The sequence below is a fragment of the Mustela lutreola genome, chromosome 3, assembly GCF_030435805.1.
Source record: "Mustela lutreola isolate mMusLut2 chromosome 3, mMusLut2.pri, whole genome shotgun sequence".
NCBI lineage: Eukaryota > Metazoa > Chordata > Mammalia > Carnivora > Mustelidae > Mustela > Mustela lutreola.
In genome coordinates, this window is record NC_081292.1 from 164,458,556 (window position 1) to 164,481,357 (window position 22,802).

Genomic DNA, 22,802 nt, shown 5'->3' on the forward strand with positions numbered 1-22,802 from the left:
GCTGAGATCCAGGGTTGGTTGCTGGTTCCTGTCTAGCTGCGCGGGCTGCTGGGGGTGCGAGTGTCCTGTGCCCGCTGCCGTCAACGTGGACATCAGTCAGGACACTGCAGGGTGGGAGCTGAGAGCCAGCTGCCCACCCAGGAGGAAAGCCTCTGCTCAGGGAGTTGCTGGGGACCCTGTCTCCCACAGGGGAAATACTGAGCCACTTGCTCACTGTTGGGCTCAGGCCTCCTCCCCACCTGAGAGGAGATTTGGGAAAAGCAGCTGCTACTGCTGACAGCCCTGCTCTCGGGATGCAGATGAGATGGGCCTGGTCTTGAGGGAGCCTCCGTGCACATGCTTAGAGGAGGCAGCCCATCCGTGTGGGCTGCCATGGGTGGGGGGCCATGCACGGAGGCTCAGTGGGGGGCAGCTCAACAGCACCGTGGCCACTCTCTGTGGACATTTTCAGTGGTCATAAACTCCCCACCCAAGGAGAAGCTGCTCCCCTGGTCCCATAACAAGTGGGGCTCGAGGGGGCACACACCCTATGACTGACACTCTCAACTCTGGGAGAAGCCCAGATCATGACTGGGAAGCCCTGGGGCCCAGTGGAGGCAGACGAGGAAAGCTCATACCTGGCTGCCACCACGACTGTTTTCTGAGCTGCACAAATGGTGAAGCAGTGGGGAACAGGCCGTTCGTGGTCCCCTTCCTCTACCTGTGGTAGAAGAGGCAAAGTTCTGGAGCGTGCGCAGGGCGGGTGGGACCCCTACTTGCAGCCCGATGCGGGCGCGTGGAAGCCCTGTGCCAGTCTACGTCGACTACGAGGGGCTACAGGAGCACGGGGGGCCCCGCGCCATGGCACCTGCCCCCCAGGTGGGTGAGCTGTGGGCCATAGGGCACCCAACTACTCACCGGTGGGTCCAGCACTATTAGCTGAAAGTCAAGCACAGGAAAAAATATTGAGCATTTTCATTATTAAAAGGGGAGTTGGACAATTCACTTTATAAACTTGGTACCCAAACCTAAGTTTCAAAGAGAAACTTCCACGATCGATCTCAGTTGTAAGTGACTGAAATAACTCCCTAATAAAATAACCACCTGACCCAGCCCAAAGCACAGACAGGAAGTTGTCCTGGGACTGAATAAGGTTCTCCAAAAGCAAGGCTGTTTCAGCGCTGTCCTTGGGTCCACGGGCAAGGGGTGGACATCTTGACATGCTGCACATGCCTTTGCTAAGATCCTACATGTGATTTCTGGTAACAGCTCTTCGATAGAAACAGGAGGAAGCTGTAAACGCAACAGAGGTCCTCTCTCCAAAGCCAAGAGCTATCACCCTTACGTCTGCATTCAGGTTGAGGGCTGGCTGTCTGGGCCCCAGGACTGGCCAGTCACAGACAGTCCCAGGATGGACAGTGAGCCTGTGCGGGGCCCAGGAAATGCCCATCGCTAGGCCTCACGGAACACAAACTCTGAAAAGGGAAGGGGCGGTGGCCAGTAGAAAAGGTTGACGTTCGTCCTCCCTAACCCTAGTTAGCATGTAGATTCAATGCAAATATGTGCTGGTTTTTGAAGGAATTTGTCCAAATGATTCCTAAGTTTATTTTGAAGAATTAAATACTTGAGAGCAACAAAGCACTTTTTAAAAAGGAGGATAAATAAGGGACACACTTAATCACCTACATAGCAACTATTCCCCAGAACACGTGGATTCGAAGAATGTGCTGATGCTGGCACAGAGAGACGGAACAGAAGGCCCAGGAGGAACCCCAGGTGAGAAGGAGGCAATTGTCTCCATGAGGACAGCAGCTGCACCAATGGGAAGAAAGCCATGTGGCCCAGTCCAGCCTCACCCCAAGGGGACATGCAGAGACCATTTATGCAGTGAGAACAATGAAACTAAATGTGTCAGAAAAAAAAAAAAGTGCCAGTGTGATCTTGGTGTGGGGAAGGACTTTGCAGTCTGCACCCCAAACAGAAACCCTGAAGGAGCAGATGGACAGACAGGATGACAGAGATGCCCGACTTCTCTTCGTCAACAGGTATTGTTGGGGCCTCTATGCCAGATGCCGTCCCAGGAGTAAGATAAACAGTGTCTGTCCAGTGGAGTTTCAATTCTACAAGAGAAAACCAAACTGCAGGAAAAATAAAAGGGAATTATAAATTGGAGGAAGGATCTGGGACTCCTGAGAGCAGGCCAGTGTCTAAAAACATGCTACAAAAAGAGACCAGAGTGACAGACACACCTGGATGCCATACCCCAGGGGTGGCCCCAGACTCCAGGGGATACATAGGGACTCCGTCAGCCTCACTGACCGTCCAAGGACCAGTGGCACCCCCCGAGTGGCCCAGGTGAGGGGTGAGCACCCCATTGTCCCCCACAGGCTGTGGGAAGAGAGGTTTAGATGCACTGAAGGCTGGAAGGCTGGGTGGTACAGTTGCCTAAGTGATGTACGGTCCAATTCAGGGCCTCAAAAGCCGGTGCATCCACTGCTCAAAAAGCACATTGTAGGCACAGATAGGGAGGTGTCAAAAGATAGCCAGTGGTGCTCTTTCTAATTCTGAAAATGAAATGGAGGCAAAATGTACAGTGCAGGGTGACAGGAAAGCTGGCCTCCCGCTTGCCTGTCTACCATTCTTCTCTGTGAACTCAGTCCCGAGCTTTGGTTACAAGCTCAGGAGACCCCAGGGATGAACCACTACAGCTGCCAGGAAGGTCACGCTCCCTCCAAAGACTGGAGGGTGTGTTGCAAGCTGCCCACAGTGTGGATTACTGGGTGGCCTGGTCATGAGTGATTCTTACTGTGTACTGTCCGTTCTCTCCTATGATGAGAGTCCATTTTTAAAAGTAAACTTTAGAACTGATGGGAAGTGCTTCCGGTGATTGCAAATGTCATTCAAACAGGCCCTTTCTTGCTGAGGGCCAAGAGAGCTGAACCAAACGTTACAGACATCTGACTCAGGTGCCCAGTGGAAAGAGGGACAGTGCCAAGGACCATGGAGGGCCGAGAACGGAAGGCACCCTTGAAGAAGTGGGTGGAAACTGAGATAGACTGGCCAAGTATAACAGAGCAGAGTGGGGTCCTGGCCCTCACCTGTGGACATGTGGGCCAGGGGTTCCCTGTCGTGACATGGTCTGCACCAACAGTACATCTCTCTGGCAAAAACCTGAACTTGGCCTCCTGTCTTTACTATTCCCAAGGATGGGTTCCAGGCTGAGTGCAGGTCTACACTCAAGGGCAAGTGGGGAGTGTCGATGTGTGTGTAGGGGTCTCTTTGGGACCGTCAAGCAGGGTCTTCGTTAGGCACTGAGCACAAAGGGCAAGGCTGAGGAACAGCATCACATTAAAATGAAGGGCCTGTCAGCGACACATGGTGTCTTGCTATGTCGAAACTGTGATGGGGAGGCGGACATGTGACAGGCATGTGGTGTGGATAGAGGGCTTGCTGTGCAGCAGGATCACCCAGGCCTGCTACGGCGGTGCACAGGTGACCGTGACCTTTCCCTGGGGCTGGCTCCCACCTTGTGGAGGGAAGACATGAGCCCAGCCCCGAAATGCAGCCAGGAGGCTTGTCCATGGCGTGCTGTCCTCCGGTTCTGAAGGTGTGCTTGTGCACATGCATGTGCGTGAAACAAGGTAGGATGATGGGAAGGGAACACAGATACCAGCAGGAGAAGAGCTACAAGCACGAGAAGAAAGGCTCTGCAGTCTTTAGAACAAGTGGGTCAGGTCTCTCTCTCAGAAGCTGTGTCCGCTCCATCCCATGAGTACCAAACTCAGGTCTTTTTCTGTGCCTCCTACTGAAGGACAGGTTCCCTGGGGTGGGAGTGGGGGTGGGGGTGGCAGGTGGGTCTGGGCAGGAGGCGGACACGGGACTGAAGCCCATCCTCAGGGGCTTAGGCTGCAGGCAGAGCCCGTGGCCCACCAAGGACGCAGCCATGATGGCCTGAGAGCACGGTGTGCGAGCACTCACCAGCATGCCACGGAGGGGAAGGCGGCCCCGGATCCGGAAGTGGCTGCTGCCTGTGACCCCTTTGCTTGTGTACAACAGCATATCTGAGAACTGAGATGGGTGGCTTTATTACACAGAAGTTTAAAAATAAGGGACAAGTTTCAATGTCTAGTAGTCACTGGTTTCAGCTTAGGTTTGTGATCTCAGGGTCAGGAGGTGGAGCCCCATGCTGGCTTCTGCGCTCAGGCTGGTGTCTGCTCAAGTTTCTCTCTCCCTCTCCCTCTGCCCCTCCCCTCTGTGTTTCTTCTCTCAATGATTTTGGCAGGTGGTACCTAGTAACCACGTGAGTCAGCAGGTCTCTCGGGCCAGCGCCCAGTGCCCACCAGCTGGAGGCAGTGGGAGTCCTGGCTGGTCTTCCGGTCACCCCTCAGCCTGGATGGCTCAGGCTGGAGCTGGCTAAGTGGCACGAGGCAGGAAGCTGATTGAGGGAACTCACTGGGAGGGCCCCGGTTCTCTGAGGCAAAGCCAGCGCTCGGTGTGGCATCCCTGCAGCAACGGGGACTTGGGCTTTGCTATCTTCTGGCTTTCTGAGGGTCCTGGCGCCCAGAAGACCCAGTGGGAAGGCCCCTCACTGGGAGTGTTTGCTGCCGGCCCTGCTCCTGTCTGACTTGGGACGGCTTGCCTGGGCCACAGCACCGGCCGCCCTAACAGAACAACACGCTTTCCACCTACCAGGAAAAACATCCTCTGCTGGAGGCCCTTCTTGGTGAGCTTGTGAAGGCAGCCCTCGCGGATGAACTCCTGTGAGAGAGAGATGAGGTCCTCTGGTGCCAGTCCCCAGCCACCTCCATGGGTGTGGTGCTAGCGGGCTGCGGGCCAGGCTGATGTCACCCTTTATGCTTTCTTGAGTGTCTCTCCGGCCCTTCGACAGCACCCTCCTGCCCAGGACCCTCCATGTGTTTCCAGCCTCTGCCCTCCCACCTGTTTCCTTTGGTCACCCGGGCCAGTCCTCAGACCGTCTGCTGAGGACCAGTGGCCCCATCTCGCCACAGGCTGGCAATGCCGAAGGCCCTCACAGAAAGGTTGCTGGGCTCCTGGAAGGCTCAGGCACAGAGATATTTGGGTTCAGCTTTGAGAAAAACTGGGCCAGAGCAGCTGGAGAACAGCAGGGAGGAGGATGGAACACCTGGTTCTCAGCAAACATTGGCCGGCGGTTAGCATCCACTACCCCCCTAGCACTGGCACAGGCAGAGAGGGTTCCCAATACCACAAGGGCTTTCCCACCTAAGCTGATGGGACACTGGTGGGGCTGAAGCTCCAGGAGGAGCCGGAAGTGCTATGTGTCCCGGGTGGTCCTTCCACAGACGGACAGGGGAGGGTTCTGCCTCTCCCCCCAGGGCCTGATCGTACCCCCAGGACTTGGGGACACACCTCACACTTCACCGTCCGTGCTGGAGGGCCACCGCCCAGGCCCGCATCTCTCAGGCCCCTAACTGCCCTTGCCAATGGCGGGAAGCGTCAGTCCTGGTGATTCTGAAGAATTCCGGCTTGAACAATTTCCGGATACTCTGCCCATCTGTTGGTCCCTGCAGATAACTAGGAGCCTGAGCTTCACACCCTGAGAACTTGCCAGAAGACCCCAGCCCTCAAATGGACTGAGAACTTCACAGAAGCCTCGTGGACGAAACGGAGATGAGGAGGGCGGGCCTGGCAGGGTGTCAGCACTGAATAGCCGGCTGGGTCTGACTCTGAGCTCGAGGCTTCTGTGGCTTCAACATCAGAGCCACCCTCCCCACCCTCTTTGGCCAAAGGGAAGACCGTAGCCCCTGGCTCTTCCTGCAGCCGCAAACCCTATTTGCGTGAGTTCCTGCCCTCATAAAGCCAGCTGACACCCCACCGAGACTCAAGCACCAGTGTGTCCCAGGCCTGTGGGTGCTCTTCCCTTGAACATCGCCCCCACCAGGCTGTGGGCCCGCCCTTGGCAGCATCTGCATTCTGCCTCATCTAGACATTTCCCAGTTCTTACTCTTTGATGCCTCATTATCAACTTTCTTCCTAGTTAACAATCCTTGTTCTCAAATTCCTCTGTTCACATAACTAGTGTGGTTTCTGTCTCTGACTGACACACATATTTAACAAGAAGACCGGGAGCCCTGGTCATGCAGCTCAGACCTTGGAGAGAGTTCAGCTAAAAACAACTGTGGCAGTGAGAGTTTGCCTCCCAACTACTTCATGCAAGGCTCTGGGCCAAGCAGCAGACATCAGTCCTCTTGTTGCCCCAAGACCCTGTGTGTCACAGAGGTGGAACAACCTGCCCAGGCCACACAGTCCACCCCGACCCCTGCTCTATGGCTACTCTCCTTACCCCTCAGTGACAATTCCCAGGAGCCACTATCTCTAATGCACTGGGAGGAGCCCTGGGAGAAACCACCTGCACCGACTGCCCTGCCAACCCCCAGGGATTCCAGCCAGCAGAGGGAAAGGAACCGGAGCTGTCCTGGCCCCCAACCAAAGCCCCAACTCCAGGAGGTCAGGACCTTTCAGTACATTGTACTATAGATCATTTCTTTGAGCTTGTGACCCCATGTTCTCTGTACCTTCTACCAAGGCTAACACAGAAACATGACTTACACAGCCACACTCTAATCCATGTACGTTTGTGCTGACACAAACCTTATGCATAAGGAAACCTTATGCAGCCCTTAAACAGGGTGTCTTCTGTTGACAGTAGTAAGTTCAAAAAGGCATCAGTGACAAAGTAAGCAGTGTAGATGTAGAGCCACAGAGCAGGATTGAGAGTTCAAAAATTAAACTGGCACATCTGTGTCTATGGACAGTCCAACAAATAGCCACATGGGGAAAAAATGAGGTTGGACCCCTACCTCACCCCACACATAAATGAACTACAAAGGGATCAAATCTAAATATAAGAGGTGAAACACAGGATGTTTCTAGAAGAGAACACAGAGGTAAACTGTCATACTGTGGACTGGGGAGTGGTGTCTCATCTGTGACATCCAAAGCACAAGCAACCCAAGAGGTAAATTTGACTTCATAAAAATAATTTTAAAAAGCCAACCCTTGTGCGCTATAAATGATACCACAGAAAAAGTGAAACACCCCACAAAATGAGAGGACATGTCTGCAAATCCTATTCTGCTAAGCATCTGGGGTCCAGAATAGATAAAGACTCTTACACCTCAACAGCAAAAAGACAATCCAGTGAAAAGGTGGGCAAAGGGTCTGAATAGGCATTTCTCCAAAGAAGGCACATAAGTGGCCAGTGAACACATGACAAGAAACTTGACATTAGCCATGTGAGAAATGAAAATCACAACCACAATGAGATCCCATTACGTACCACCGTGATGGCTAGAAGCACAAAGATAAGATATGGAGAAACCAGAACCCTCACACGTTCCTGGGCGGAATGTGAAATTACCCGGTGACTTTGGAAAACCAGCAGTTTCTCAAAATGTGAAACACAGTTACCATGTGACCCAGCAGTTCCACTGGTAGGTATCCACCCAGGAGAACTGCAAGCACATGTTCACCCAACAACACAAACGTGCACAAATGTTCCCAGCAGCATTATTCACAATCAGCACAAAAGGGAAGCAACCCCAGTGTGCCGCAGCAGATGGACGGAGACACAGGCTATGGTGTGTGCAAAGAATAGAGCTGATGTGGTCAGTGAAAGAAGGTACATTGACTCGAACCCAGCAAACATGGTGCTCAGAGAAAGCAGCCAGACACAAAAGGCCACACACTGATTCCCTTCAAAGAAAATGTCCAGGAGTGGCAAAGCCTCTGGATGTGGATTAGCAGTTGGCATAGAGTGGGGATGGGGTAGGGAGTGGCTTAACAGGTAGAGCTTTTCTTTTTGGGGGGATGAAAATGTCCTGGAATTACTAGTGATGATGGCACAACCTTGTGGATACACTAGAGACCGCTGGACTGAGCCGTGACTTCTGTGGTCTGCGACTTGGGTCTCAATTACATGCAATGAAGTGAAAAAGAATAAGGCTGGAGGCATCACAATCCCAGAGTTCAAGCTGTACCACAAAGCTGCAGTCATCAAAACAGTGTGGTATGGCCGCAACAACAAACAGGTCAATGGAACACAATGGAAAACCCAGAAATAAACCCATGGTTATATGATCAATTAATCTCCGGCAATGGAAGCAAGAATATGCAATGGGAAAAAGGAGGTCTCTTCGACAAATGGTGTTGGGGAAATTGGACAGCCACGTGCAAAAGAATGAAACCAGACCACTTTCTCACACCACACAGAAAAATAAAAATGTATTAAAGACCTAAATGTGAGACCATAAAAATCCTAGAGGAAAATAGACTGTAACTTCTCAGGCATCAGCCTTAGCAACATCTTTCTAGCTATCTCTCTTGACGCAAAGGAAACAAAAGCAAAAATAGGCTATCGGGATCACATCAAAATAAGTTTTTGCACAACAGAGGAAACAATCAACAAAACACAAAGGTAACCTACTGAAATGGAGAAGGTATTTGCAAATGCCATGTCTGATACAGGGTTAGTGTCAAAATGTACGAAGAACTTACACATCTCAACACCCCAAAACAAAATTATCCAACAAAAATGGCCAGAAGACAAAAAAAAAAAAAAAAATGGCCAGAAGACATGAACAGACATTTCTTTAAAGAAGACCTACAGATGGCCAACAGACACATGGAAAGATGCTCAACATCACTTGTCGTCAGGGAAATGCAAATGGAAACCACAATGAGATATTGCATCACACCTGTTAGGACGACTTTAAAACTCAAAAAGGAAAGTGTTGGTGAGGTTGTGAAGAAAAAGGAGCCCTCATGCACTGTTGGCAGGAATGCAAACTGGTGCAGCCATTCTAGAAAACAGTATGGAGGGCACTCAAAAAATTAAAATAGAATTACCACATGATCCATTGATCACACTACTGGGCATTTACCCAAAGAAAAAGAAAACACGAATTTGAAAAGACATACACACCCCTGTGTTGGTAGCAGCATTATTTACAATAGCAAAGACGTGGAAGCATCCCAAGTATCCATCCACAGATGAATGGATAAGGAAGGTGTGGTGTACGTACAGTGGAATATTATTTGGCCATAAAAAAGAATGAAATCTTGCTGTTTGCATCAACATGGATGGATCTAGAGAGTATGGTATCAAGTGAAATATGCCAGCCAGAGAAAGACAAATACCATATGATTTCTTATATGTGGAATTTGAGAAACAAAACAAATGAACAAAGGAAAAGAGGCAAACCAAGAAACAGACCTTGAACTATAGACAACACACGGAGGGTCTCCAGAGGGGAGGTGGGTAGGGGGATGGGTGAAACAGGTGATGGTCATCAGAGAGAGCTTCTCATGATGAGCCCTGAGTCACGTACAGATGGGCTGAACCACTAGACCGCATACCTGAAACTTGGAGAACACTGTATGTAAACTACCCTGGAACTGAGGATGAAAACAAAACAATTAAACGACGATCTCAAAAAGCTTTCTCAAAGTCGCTCACCCTGCCGGGAGTGATAAGATTCTCTATGCCGACCAAGTCCCGCTGCAGCTCTGTGAGCTTCTGGAGGTTTTCCAGCCGGGCGAGGCTGTGCTGGAGAGTGGAGGTCACCTCTGTGATGGCCTGGAGGGCATCTGCGGGGAGAGACCTCTCAGTACAGGTGCCCAGGCAGGTGGGCGTGGGTGGGAACCACCCCCCGCCCCCCGCCTTAGTGATAGGAACTGGCATTTTAAAAGTTTTAATTCAGGGAATGTTCTACTCCCAACTCCTCACAGGACTGCCATTTCAGCAGGTGGCCCAGCAGGTGGGCGTCCCTGCAGATGACCCGGAACTGGGACTTACTCAGCCCAAACTGATGACTAGCAGACACTCAAGCTCGGTAAAGGGAAAGAAAAGTCTTGGTAAATAACTCAAATTCTGGGCACAGCTGTGTTCTTTCGGGAGAATTACCTACTGTAGTTCAAAGGCTAAATAATTTGCATCTTGGGGCGCCTGGGTGGCTCAGTGGGTTAAGCCTCTGCCTTCTGCTCGGGTCATGATCTCAGGGTCTTGGGATCGAGCCCCGCATCAGGCTCTCTGCTCAGCAGGGAACCTGCTTCCTCCTATCTCTCTGCCTGCCTCTCTGCCTACTTGTGATCTCTCTGTCAAATAAATTAAATCTTTAAAAAAAAATAATTTGCATCTTTAAAACATTTGTACTATTCTCCTTGACTGGGGATGCTCATCTTACAGTTCCAGTTCGGACAGGAGGGTTCAGAATTAGAAAGGGAAACTTATTCACATGGAACACAGAGGCCGACACTGAGGGCGGTGTTCGTGGTCCTGACCAGGCTGCACTGTGATCAGCTTGCTGTAATCGCTCAGAGTGTCTGCTGTCTTCCCACCAGGACCCCCACTGACACCGTGGCCACAGTGCCTGGTGGTCCCAAGAGGGGCCCCCTTGGCTCTGCCCCTGAAGGTTGGCTGCTCCCAGTGGGGTGAGGACACTTGCCTCACGGCTTTAAGGGATAAAGTCAGGTAAGAAAGGACACGCTGTTGCAAGTTATTCCTCTATAAATGATGTGTGTGACACAGTGAACTGCTGTAAGAGCCCCAGGGATGCTCCCACAGGGCCATAGGAAGATGTCCTACCCGGGGGCAGCTCTGCGTATATTCCTGAGCTCCTGCCCCATCCGGCTTTGCCATCCTTCAGGGTCCCACTCAAGTCTGGACACGAGGTTGGGTGGAGACTTGCTTTGCTCCACTTGTCCAGCGAGGGCAGCCTCCCCTGTGCCTGCCTCAGACAGCATCCCGTTCTCCTCACTCAACCACTGCACGTGCAAGGCGTGCAGAGCCAGTAGGCTCAGTGGCCACCTGGGCTCGGACTGTCACTGTACTGGCCCTGGAAGCTGTTGGAAGTCAGGGATGCAGTTCCGACCTGGAGTTGACTGAGGCTCCTTGGCACCCCCATGCCTGGGTCTCCACAGAACCACCATGTGGTTGGCAGATTATCAACACGCTTGGCGCCAGGCCCCTGCCAGGCACCACCCTCGGGACACACTGACCGAAAGACAAAACGACAATGCATGGCCGCCTCGGCTATCCCCGGACCTAAGGGAGACACTTTAGTCCAACAGGTTCCAGCTTGAGCTTCCCCTGAGGCCTGTGCGTGGAAGAGCAGGTAGGACAGGGCCCCACTGAGCATGTCCCTCATTGGTGGCTCCCCTGGGGCTCTGTGGACAGCCTTGATAGGCCCTGTAGCAAACCCACCTAGGTGGCTGGCTTAGCAACGCTCGGGCATGTTCACTGTTTCCGTAGCACGTTTGGAAATGCGGCCTCACTGGGGTTCTGCGTTGGCCAGGTCCCGCCCAGGAGGAGCCCCCTGGGGTCAAGAGGGCTGGGCCTTCTCCCTCACTCTGGCCTCCAGCCCCCCCCAACCCTGGCCCCCCCGACCGCCCCCAGCGCCCAGCACACAGCAGTAGGGCTTCAGACAGGCACCGTACTTCAAGTTTCCCTCAAAAGGCCTGGAAGCATTTCTAACCATTTTTGCCCTTCCCCTTAGCAGAGAGAAAACACCTGCTTTCAGGATGATGAGAAAGGAAGATGTCTTACAACCCATCGGAAAGCATCTTATCTACACCCCTTTAGGACCAGGGGAGACCAGTGAGAAGGAGAAGCTGAGTCATTGCTCATCTTCCCGTGACAGCCGTACACTTACTCGTAAAAACCTGCAGCACCAGATGAACTCAACTAGAACATCTATAGGATTCAGAGCTCAGGGTTTATGTTCCTCTGTCTCTTTAACAAAAAAAAAAAAAATGACCAAGTCCATCTAGATCAGAAACTTCTAACAGGCCATCCTGACCCAAATGGTCACTCTAGAGCCAAGGCTTGGAGGACAGAAACATTCCTGGCAGCAGGTCACTCTGAGAGTGGCCCTGCACCCCCACTATGCCGGGTTGGGGGCGTCCCTCAGAGCAAGAGTTGACCTTCCAAGGTGACAGGAGTCCCTCCCTACACCACAGATGTGCAGCCCAAACAGGCTGCCCCCCCGCAGCTGCCCCCAACAACCTGCTGGAGCACAGCTGGTAGCAGAGACCAGCACTGAGCACCCCAGGCCCAGCCAGGCTGATGCTGCACACCCTGTCCTCCCCATGGGCAGAGGCCCCAGCCCCGAAGCCCCAGCGGCTCCTGTCTGCATGGCCGGGCGCCCCGCTCACCGTGGCAGTCAGCATGGTCGGGATGGGCCGGCCCGTAGTGCGTGCACAGGCGGCCCAGCAGCAGGCGGTAGTGCAGCAGGCGCTGGATGGGCTTCAGCAGGAAGGCGTTGAGGGGCAGGTAGCAGACCTTCTGGAGCTCGAACTCTCTATACACTGCCTCGAGCTTCTTCAAGCGTTTGGTGGCCTTTTCCAGTTCTGTCAGGACTTCATCATGCCTTTGGAAGCAGCTGGTGAAGCCCTGTGGAGGCACAAGAGGGGGGCCAATTAGGATAGGAGCCATAGACAAGGAGGGCCACCAGATGGCCTGCCCAGCGCGGGTGTCAACCATGAGCTGGAAGTCCCTGTGGGCAGAACAGGGAAGAAGGGCTCACTTGTAGCCAGGGACTGCTCCATAGGCTGGGGACACAGGGCTTCAGCTCCCTGCCAGGACGGATGAAGGGCTGAGGCTGGAACCTGCCTCAAAGGAACCGGTGAGCGGTGCTCGGCAGAGGGAGGAAACCTCTTACCCTGGCTCTGCCTTCCCAGAGGCTGCAAGCTGCAGGCAGCAGGGTGGAGGTTCATCCCCATCACCCGAGAGGGAATCATCACTGCTAACGTCTTCACAGCTCAAGTCCAAGAACACACGTGTATGGATTCTGAGTCTTAGATATTAAACCCAACCAGTCCCTCCTTACCTCTTGGAAGGTTTTAACAGGACATCAATTTGTTTTCCTAATATCACTAAACGTAATGTCGGTGATGTGATAGCCTCAGGAAGATGGTGTGTAGTTTGATGTTTTGGGATAGATGGGAATGACTAACTTACCACCTGGCTGAGAAAACCAAAACAAGGCTCCGGGTAAGAAAGGCAGCTCTGGGCAGGGCTACCTGAAGACACAGCTGAGTGACCCTGTGGGTTCCTTGATCTCTAGGACTGGAACAGAGCCTATGTGTAAGTCGGGAGTCTGGCTGCATCAGGCAGAAGGGGCTACAGGCCTTGGCGGGAGGCGGCAGGCAGCCTGGTGAGTGGACATGAGGGCCTGGGGGCCCAGAGACGTGCAAGTGGGATGGAGTCTCTGGGCAGGATGCCTCGAGGCCGCCCCAGGATGGACACCCGGTGGGGCAGGCCTGTCCCAGGTCTGTTTAGCCAGAGGAAGACCCCTGAACAGTGAAATCACAGCTGGCCCCTTTGTTTTCAACGCCTGTGACAACTGGTCTTGATGAGAGGACATCTTGCTTCTGCCATGTTGCTGACCTTGAGTCATTCTCTTTGTACTTTCTTTGGCACTTTACCTGAGGGAATACTATCACCTCTGAGAAAAAACCCTGCATTATGAGCCAGCAGGTGTATGGACACAACTCCCAACGCTGGCCTAGACAGGATCTGCACATCCCACTGCAGGCTGCTGAGCTCAGCAAAGGAGGCAGCAGCTGCACACGGACTGACTGGTCAGTGGGGGGCTGATGTCCCACTGCACCCTCGCGGGTGTCACTGTGAGGACTTCCAGCTCGTGGGTGAAGTGGGTGCAGTGGGACAAAGCAGGAAAAAACCGCTTTGAGGGGAACACTGTCCTGAAGGGAATGTAGTCCTGAGGGGACGCTGTGCTGAGGGGGATGCTGTCCTGAAGGATCCACCGGCATCAAGAGCATCAGCCCATAGCACCTACACCTTCTCTTGCTGTCCTGTGGGGGAGGCCCCACTGAGGGAGCTCTGTCCCGACGGTTTGCAGTCTTAATGGGAATGCAGTCCTGAGAAAAAGGGTATCCTGATGGGAACAGAAACCTGAGGGGAATGCTAAGCTGAAGGGAATGCTGTCCTGAAGGGGGCGCAGTCCTGGGGAGAAAACTGCTCTGAGGGGAACGCTGTCCTGAAGGGAATGCGGTCCCAAGAGGAATGTTGTACTGAGGGGGATGCTGTCCTGAGGAAAAACTGCTCTGAAGGGAATGTTCTGCAGGGAACTCTGTGCTGAGGGGAATGCTGTCCTGAGGGGGACACTGTGCTGAGGGGAACACTGTTCTGAGGGGAATGTTGTTCTTGGAAGAATACTGTCATGAGTGGAATGCTGTCTTCGGGGAAACGCTGTTGGGACGGGGAACCTGTCCTTAGAAGAAAACTGCTCTGGGGACCTTGTACTGAGAAGAAAACTGCTCTAAAGGGAATGCTGACCCAGAGGAGATGCTATACTGGGGAGAAAACTGCTCTGAGGGGAATGCTGTCCTGAGGAAAAAACAGCTTTGAGGGGAACACTGTCCTGAAGGGAATGCAGTCCTAAGGGGAGCTGTATTGAGGGGGATGCTGTCCTGAAGGAACGCTGTCCTGAGGAGAAAGCTGCTCTGAGAAGGATGCTACCCTGAGGAGAAAACTGCTCTGAGGGGAATGCTGTCCTGGAGGGAACTCTGTTCTGAGAGGAATTCTGTCCTGAGGGAAATGGTGTCCTAGGGAGAAAACTCCTCTGAGGGGAATGCAGTCCTGAAGGGAGTGGAATAATGTCCTGAGGGAGAGCTATCCTGCTATCCTAGCTTCCTGAGGGAGAAGCGGTCCTGAAGGAAATGCTGTCCTGAGGAGGATGCTGTCCTGAAGGGAATGTGGTCCTGAGGAGAAAATTATTCTGAGGGGCATGTTGTCCTGGAGGGAACGCTGTCCTGGAGGGGATGCTGTTGTGAGGAGAAAACTTCTCTGAGGGGAAAACTGTCCTAAAGGCAATGCTGTCCTGAGGGGAAAGCTGTCCTGGGGAGGAATGCTGCCCTGAGGAGGATGCTGTCCTGTGGGTGTCGCTGTCCTGGGAACAATGCTGAGGTTGCACTGTCAGTTGCTAGGGGTAGAGTCATCATAGAAACCCGCACTACCTTTAACTGATGCATGTTCCTGAGCAGGATATCCCCGATTCGTTGATGACCGCCTGGGACATGGGTGTCAGAAGACCCTTCCCTGGAGTAGAAACGAACAAGTATGGTCAAAATGTTGTTAAAGCTTGTGCGCTCTACTCTGGTGGATGCTTGTGTGACAGGCTGTTCTAGTTAGAGGCAGAATGGCAGTGAGATGCTTGAGGTGGAAGGCCCATATTTGACAGAAACAATTAACATTTGATCATTCTCTAAAAGATAGTAATCGGCAAAAAAAGGAATCATCTACTTTTAACTTACATCTTTCATTCTCCTTTCTGGAATAGGATGAATAAAAGTGGCTGTTATAAGTTTATCCCTCCCCCAAGTTTAAAAAATATACTTCAATGAAACAATGGTTCTTGTGAATTAGTTTTTGAAGCTGGGAAGTTCCTGAGAACAGGGACAGGGTAGAGCTGTCCCACGTGGGGGTCCAGTGCAGGGGCCGCCCGTGTGTGAAGAGTGTTACCAGAGTGCCAGCCTCTGCTCCACCTCACGCAGGAAGCCTCTGTGGAACTCATAGATGGGGTCTATGTTGGAGAAGAGCAGGGTCATCAGGTCTGCGGGCATGGCATCCTCCTTGACCACAGCACTGCGGAACCACTGCAGGAAGAGTCAGGGTGACCGAGGGACCTTGCCCCTGAGGGTCCGAAGCCACAGGGACACCCAGCACTGACCCAAGAGTCCCCACTGGGACAGCCCAATCAGTGCTACAGCTTATCCTCTCAGCTGACCACCCATTTTCACATTATAAGAAAACAATTCTGGGTGAAAAGCTTCAAACAGATACTCCTAGTTTTATAAAAACATTGGACGCAATATTCTGACCTTCAGTATGCTTTAAGGCAAATATATTTAACAGAACGTAAACATGTACATCTCATGAAGGCCAAGAGCTCCTTCTCAGGAGGGATCATCCAGCTCTGGTTAGATTTAGGAGGTATTAATGAAGACAAAGTAATAAAGGATCTTAGGTTTCATACCACAGTGAGAACTTCTAAATCCTTCAGGTATGTTCGTTCTGTAGCGAGAATCTCCTTGGCTATGAAATAGGCCTCATCTGCTGCCATGCTCTGCAAGAAGCACAGAGCAAGTAAGCACGTGTCTGTCAGCCACTTCACTGAGGTTCACGGCTCTTGCTTCCTTCTGCTCCAGTTCACACTATCACACGCTTTTCATCTATAATTCTTGACCGGATTTCCTTCTGAGTAAAAATACAAACACAGTTGGATCTCCCTCACATGTTTTTCTCATTTTATGTTATCCCCTTTTTTTAAAAAAAGATTTTATTTATTCATTCTGAGAGAGGCTGTGCACACACAAGGGGTGGGGCCGGGGCGGGGGAGGCAGAGGGAGAAGGAGACTTCCCGCTGAGCAGGGAGTCCGACACGGGGCTTGATTCCAGGACTCTGAGATTTCGACCTGAGCTGGAGGCAGACCTTAACCATGTGAGCTGCCCAGGCGCCCTTATGGTGATTTTTCTGAGGGGGAAAAAAAAAATCACTGTTCAAATATCAATATCTATTATTGAAGCTTATTACTGGCTTTGTGATCAAATTATTGTTCTGGTATCACTACCAGGGGTGTAGCTGGTGTAGACACAAGCATGTGTAAATATGCATATATGTGACTCTAAAAGATTAAGTCTAACTTCCAAACGTCATTAAAACTGCACACATAGTCCTAACTGTGCCTCACATTAGAGCACTGGGCCAGCTAGCACACTTGGTGTCCATCCCTAGGAATTCTCAGCTATCCATCAGGGCCTCTGCCTGATGTTCAGATGCTGGCAGCCAAGTCAGGAGCAGGAACCTAGGCCCTACCAGCCCCACAGCTCTTGGCATGCCAGCAGTGGACAGGCATCATGCTGCACCTGGGAAGGCCTGTGTCTTGGCCCCACAGGGCCCCTCCACAACCTGAACACCTCAGGGAGTTGCCTTTGTCAAAGTCCAGCTCAAAGGCCCCTCTTCTGTCCTTTCCCACCTAGTGGAGGGGTGGTTCTGTTCCATCCCTAGCATGCTCCCCTGTAGCTCCTCCACCAGGCAGAGGACCTTAGGGTTGACTGTCCCTGAGGTCACCATCCACACATCCACAGAGCACGGGCCAGTCCCAAATCGGCTCCCAAGACGTGCCCAGGAAGAGAGGTCTCTGCCCTGGAGCTGACAGTTAAGGAAGTAAAAGCAGAAGGGGTTGGGCTGGAGGCCCAGTGGTGCAGGGTGGCCACAGCCCCTAGCAGAGGAGATGGGGCAGCCTGGAGTGGGAAACAGGCTAGGAGGTCAAGGATGAGGGCAGGCACAAGAGATAAGTGAGCTGGTTACTGGTGGGGAAGGCAGGGGGGTCCTCCAGGGTCTCTCAGAGCACAGTGGGTGCGCTGGGTCCCCAGGACAAGGCTGGCTGCCACATTAACAGCAGCATGGGAGGCTGGGGTTCAGCAGAAGGCCTCTGCACCATCTGGGCTCCACAGCCAGGCAGGGACCCAGACACAATCTCAAGGTCAATTCTGGTGTGGGTAGAGGTCTGAGGGACAGAGAAGGCAAGGGTGGACTGTTTTTAGGCCCAAACCAAGGGAAAAAGCTGCTATCCCTAAGGTAGCAGGTTTGGGGAGGAAGGTCAAGGGGTCAGGTTTGCATGAGTCTGGGATGGACTTCAGATGTCAGCTGGAAGTTGACAGGGGAGGCTGGGCAGGAGGCTGATATTTGGGGGGCCACATCTTCCCTGTGCCCCCAGCCCCCAGGTGAAGTTTACCAGAGGCTGCAGTGTTCTTACAGTGGTGACGCAGGCGCATTCCTCCTGTGTGCCTTGGAGACCACAGCTATGGCTGTGTCCCCTCCCCCATACCAGGAATATTCCACATAACCCACTCTTCCCAAATAATCAACAGCCGCTCTGTCCCAGTGGCCAGGTGAGCCTACTCTGTGTTCTCATGATGCTAGGGTCCTGCTAGCATCTTGGAGCACCCACCCCTGGTCCCTGGAGCTCCGTCCCTCTCCCCACAGAGTGACAATCCTCATGCTTTCCAGTTCTTTCTTTTTAGGCTTTGTTCTATTAAAACATGACTTTTTCAAATCCCAATTCACTTTACAAAAGTCACATCTCCTCTGGAGTTTGGTGTGCCCAGAAAGCTCTCTGGGGTCAGAGCCAGCCCCAAGAGGCCCACGTTCATGGTCAGGAGGCTCGAGGCCCCCATAATACTGCACGTCCACGTGTGCGCATGCATGGTCGGCAAGCCAGCTTCCTGGCTTCCTGGCACCTCAGCCCTGAGTGTATCCTGCAGAAACAGGGTCACCCTGAGGTTCTAGACCCACTCATCTCCTGTGGGGGGTGAGGTGCCCCGAGAGAAATGCTCAGAAACACAGCCACGGCAGTGTCACTGAGGAGCTCACAACCATGTCCCAGAGACCCTCAGTTAGTGACAGGGGACACCAGGAGTGTAGTGGTCAGGTGTGCTCATGGATGACCTGTGTATCCAGGGCAAAGACAACCTCTTAGGGCACCTCTCAGGGGAGCTGCTCCCTGGGAGCCACCCAGCCGGTCGGCCAGGGAGCGAAGCGAGTTCTCTTGAGCTGGTGGCACTGTGGCCAGCAGCTGAGACCCATGCAGCACCTCAGCCTCCATACCTGCCAGCCATGGTTGGTCCTCACAGAGTCCTAGCGGAAAGAGGGGGACGTGGGACACGCTGGTGCAGAGGACGCCAGGAGGCCAGCGGGCACAGGCACTCCCGCCCAGGGATCGGCACAGAGCTGAGCAGCTAGATGCAAGGAAGGCCCACAGGGTCAAGTTCCCTGAGCGGCCTGGCTTCTAGCAGGAACATGAAGCCTGCAGCTCTCAGCACTCGCTTGGGGGGCTGCCCCGGCCATCATCTGGGAGTCCACTGGCACCCACTGCCCCTTGGCTGTGCAGCCCCCAGCAGGTGGGTGGCATGCAGGGCTGGCAACCTTGAGGCAGCACTGTTGGCAAGGAGAGGAGGCAGGGGCAGCTCTCAGTGGGGGGCAGATCCTGGGGTCCCAGTGTGCAGGTGCAGCCCCCCAGCCTCCTGCTCCGAGGCCTGGTCTGGATGTGAATGCCATGGCCACCTACCATGACCCAGGTGGTGACTCTCTGGTGTTACAGTCATTGCCCTACAGAACCATCTAAAGGACTATTTTTTGTAGTACAGAAAGGTATAAGTTAACATTTCGTTTTTTTTACACAGCTTTCTAGCCATTCTGTTTCTGCACTAAAGCAATAGTGAGCTAAACGGATGGACGTAGGGTTTCAAAGTAAATAAATAAAAACATCCTCAACCCAATCATCTTGCCACCAAAGAGAGTGTCCAAGGGACCATGTCTGCCCACCAGCTGGAGGAGGATGGAGGCCTGAGGGGTGGGCCTGCAGGCCCTGCACATGGAGCTGGGGTTCAGGGACCCCCACTCTCGCTGGGCCACCTCACATGCCAGCATGCCTTCTGACTCAAGGGTCTGCTCTCTTGGAAGTGGGGCCCAGGGAGGAGTGTGTGCTCAGAGAGCTCACCAGTCCTCTCACTGGTCTACTCCACCTCTCGGAAGCTCATGTGTCCCACGCACAGTGGCCCTGGGCTCGACTCGCTCTCTGGGCACTTCAGGATGGAACCCATGGCATGACAAGGCATTCTTAGATGTCAGCTCTCCCACATGACAGGCGCTGTGAGGCAGGGTCCCACCCACCTGTGGCCATCTTGCTCCCCACATTCAGGGGGACAGATATCCCCTGGGTTACAGTCCATAGTCCATTATTTTAACCATTCTCTTTCCCAAGCCTCCAAATACCCAGCCTCTTTGTCCTTTCTTGTCCCTCCCACAGAGCTGCATGCCCAGGCTGCCTTGTCTGTTTCGCCACCACTCAGGTGTGGGGCACAGGCCAGGGATCTGGGAATGGTCACACGATGGGTATCACTGTCTCTGGCCATCACCTCGTCTTCAAGCTTGGGTGCTCCCACCTGCCAGCCTCTGAGCGTGTGCCCTCACTCCTATCCCCGAAAACAGAGAAACCTGTGGGCACCGCCTCAACTTCCTACTATAAACACACACCTCACACATCCCTCCTCCCCAGCTACTTCAATCTCCAGTGCGGACCCCACCCCCAACCCACACCCTCTTTCAGAACCCACTCACCCATGATCCCAACAAAATGGGGTCCCTGGTCACCCTACCTTAGTACCCAAGCCTTCTCCTCCCAAATACACAATTATTCAAGAAAGTGCCTAACAAGGGAGGGAAGGCAGGAGGCTGAGGGCTCCCCAAGGTCTAACCATTCCCTTTCACCCCCACCCGAAACCCACAGGTGCCAGGAAGTGCTGTTAAATGAATAAGGGAGCCTGCTTTTGTGCAAAGGTAGCTGAGATATCCCAGTTGACATGTGGCTTTCAGGACAGATTTCACTGGGGGAGCCAGCACCCCCCGCGCAGAGCCTGCCCTGCCCGCTCCAGCTTCCCTGCAAACCAGGCCCACCAGCAGCAAGTTGTCTGCTGGGGAAGTGCCCACCTTGTGTTTCGGCTGTTCCTCGTTGTCCGTCCTGGCTCCGCCAACGTGGCTAAGGACAGGGCTCAGGAGGGGGGACAAGCTTTGCCCAGCTGGGCCCAGGGTCACCTGAGACGCAGGGCTCAGGCTCAGTGGGCTCTTCCGAGTGGTGGGAGAAGGCTGAGGACTCTCCATGGAAAGGCCTGGAATTGAACGGGGCAGGGGATGGAGCAAGAAATGAGAAAGGGCTGCCACGCTGGCCAGACAGCAGTTGTCAGCATGCTTTAGCTTAATGCTACCACCAGCCACCTTCTGGGAGGTGTGTAAATGAAGCCTCGGTCACATACAGTTGTCGCTGTGACACAGTGAGATGCAAGCAGGTTGGCGGCTGGCCAATCCAGTTCCAGAGACCAACCACTGGCGGTTCGGACACCCAGGGCTCAGCATGTCTAGGGGTTCTCCTCTGCTCTACACAAGATGCAGCTGTGATAAAAATAAGCAGCACAAAGAGTTCCGAGCAGAAGTTGCCATCTGAGAGGGGCACCTTTCATGCATGCTCAACGAAAGGCAGACTGCGGAGGCTGCACATGAGGGCTGGGTTACAGCTGGGTGAACACGTCTGTCATTGAAGGACACACTTGTTACTCACGAAAAAACTGCATCAATGGAAATTTCTCATACTTTTTTCTACTTTGGATTTTTAACAAAAAAGGATTTCGTATTGGTTTTCTTGAATCATACCACAAAACCAGTACTTTCTTATTAAAACAAAGTTTGCTTTTGACTAAGAAGCAGCCAAAATTCTGGCCTAGTTCTAAGCGGCTGCTGATGAGGCAGACTCCACCACACATTTTATACTAAAGGAGTCTCTTATCAAGAATTATGTCTCAAAAGGTTATGTCTAATGTTTTCTACGGGACATCAGTAAGTGTTCAATGCCAAGTCTTAAATATATCTTTAGAGCAGAGTTTTATATATGAAATTAAAAACTTAGAAGCTATTTGTAACAGAAATTGACCTTAGGCTTATAATTGTACAGCCATTCCAACACCGCAGCTCCTGAGATTTCTGCCTGCCACTGAGTGCACGAACACAGTAGTAACTGGCCCAGGACTCCCGGAGCCTCCCCACTACCCCCACCGCTGGCTTCAGAGCACAATACTCTTATACCCTAGTCACACTTCAAACTCAAGTCACCTACAAACAGTTTATAAAACCCAAACTTGGCTTCTTTGGCCTAAAACCTGTACATGGGCAGGCAGGCAGGTTAGCGCATAGGGGCTCCTTGGAGGACACTGCTGGGCCGAGCGCCAGCTCCGTGGGCGGGCACAGGCCTCCATGCCAGCCACCCCACAGCCTGGCCAGCGGGCTGCAGGGAGGGTCCTTGTTTTCACATTGACAAATACGGAGCTCTGGAAGGCTGCAGTGAGCTGTCAGGGGTCCTGCTCAGGGGATCTGGGGGTGAACTAACAATGCGATGATGACAGAATTTTCCTGTGGGATTTCTCACCACTACACACTCACTGATAGTGCAAACCTGGACAATGTTGAGTATGAAATTATTAACAACGAGTTTATTAGAAGTTGCTTTTATTACACAGGTTAAGATATGCTAAGGTTAAGATATGTGATTCCAAAAATCACATGGAATTCCTTTGTTTCCCCAGCCCACACGGAGTGCGGAAGCCAAGGGCTTTGCTGGTCCCTTCAGTGTGGAGGACCCCCTGTGTGGGGAAAGGGCGGGTTTCCAAAGATGAGCTACTTATGTTTCATAATCCAAAACCCTTTTGGTCCCGAATAGGCCCAGAATTGTGTAATGAGATACTTTTACACATGGAGAATTCAGAAAAAAGTCCAGAAGCTACTACCAACAGATCTTATTTTTCAATTGTACCAAAGTGTGAAAGCCCGTGTCTCACACTTACTGGTTACGAAATTAGGCTAAGCTCAGTGCTCCACTCTGTCCCCCAGTGCCTCACATAGCATCCCCCTTGAAGACGGGCAGTCCTACTGCAAGTTAATAGTGGACAGTTTCCCAAAAAGTAGCTACAGACTTGACTTCATATTTAAAGAATAGACGGTGGAGCTCGAGGAGGAGGTCCCCATGAAAGTGTCGGGAATGGGCTCCGGGGGCTGTGGGGCCCGGCAAACACGGCAGGGTCAGGGTGCACTCATCGGGCCATTGAATTAGAGAATGCAACTTCCGATAAATGGCCCCTTGGTGATGAACTTGTGAAAGGAGCTGCCCCTGCAGGAGACTGCTCATTTGGAAAAAACTATTGTGCTTCTAGGGAG

General features: G+C 52.7%; 1 protein-coding gene across 9 annotated transcripts in view; it reads right to left on the minus strand.

Moving 5' to 3' along the window:
* The window catches only part of FARP2 (FERM, ARH/RhoGEF and pleckstrin domain protein 2), a 112,698-nt gene that overhangs the window by 3,279 nt on the left and 86,617 nt on the right, over window positions 1-22,802 (minus strand). For 4 of the 9 annotated variants that reach the window (XM_059167410.1, XM_059167413.1, XM_059167412.1 and 1 more), the window contains exons 14-24: window positions 20,817-20,990; window positions 20,532-20,710; window positions 16,017-16,106; window positions 15,503-15,636; window positions 14,998-15,079; window positions 12,172-12,409; window positions 9,476-9,606; window positions 4,669-4,737; window positions 3,958-4,047; window positions 898-918; window positions 618-700 (exon numbers count right to left, since the gene is read on the minus strand). In XM_059167410.1, the coding sequence (XP_059023393.1) occupies window positions 618-700; window positions 898-918; window positions 3,958-4,047; window positions 4,669-4,737; window positions 9,476-9,606; window positions 12,172-12,409; window positions 14,998-15,079; window positions 15,503-15,636; window positions 16,017-16,106; window positions 20,532-20,710; window positions 20,817-20,990 (1,291 nt within the window). Of the gene's footprint in view, window positions 1-617; window positions 701-897; window positions 919-950; window positions 2,118-3,957; window positions 4,048-4,668; window positions 4,738-9,475; window positions 9,607-12,171; window positions 12,410-14,997; window positions 15,080-15,502; window positions 15,637-16,016; window positions 16,107-20,531; window positions 20,711-20,816; window positions 20,991-22,802 lie in introns of those variants that run through there. The other 5 variants (XM_059167414.1, XM_059167411.1, XM_059167418.1 and 2 more) reach the window with 5 other exon arrangements.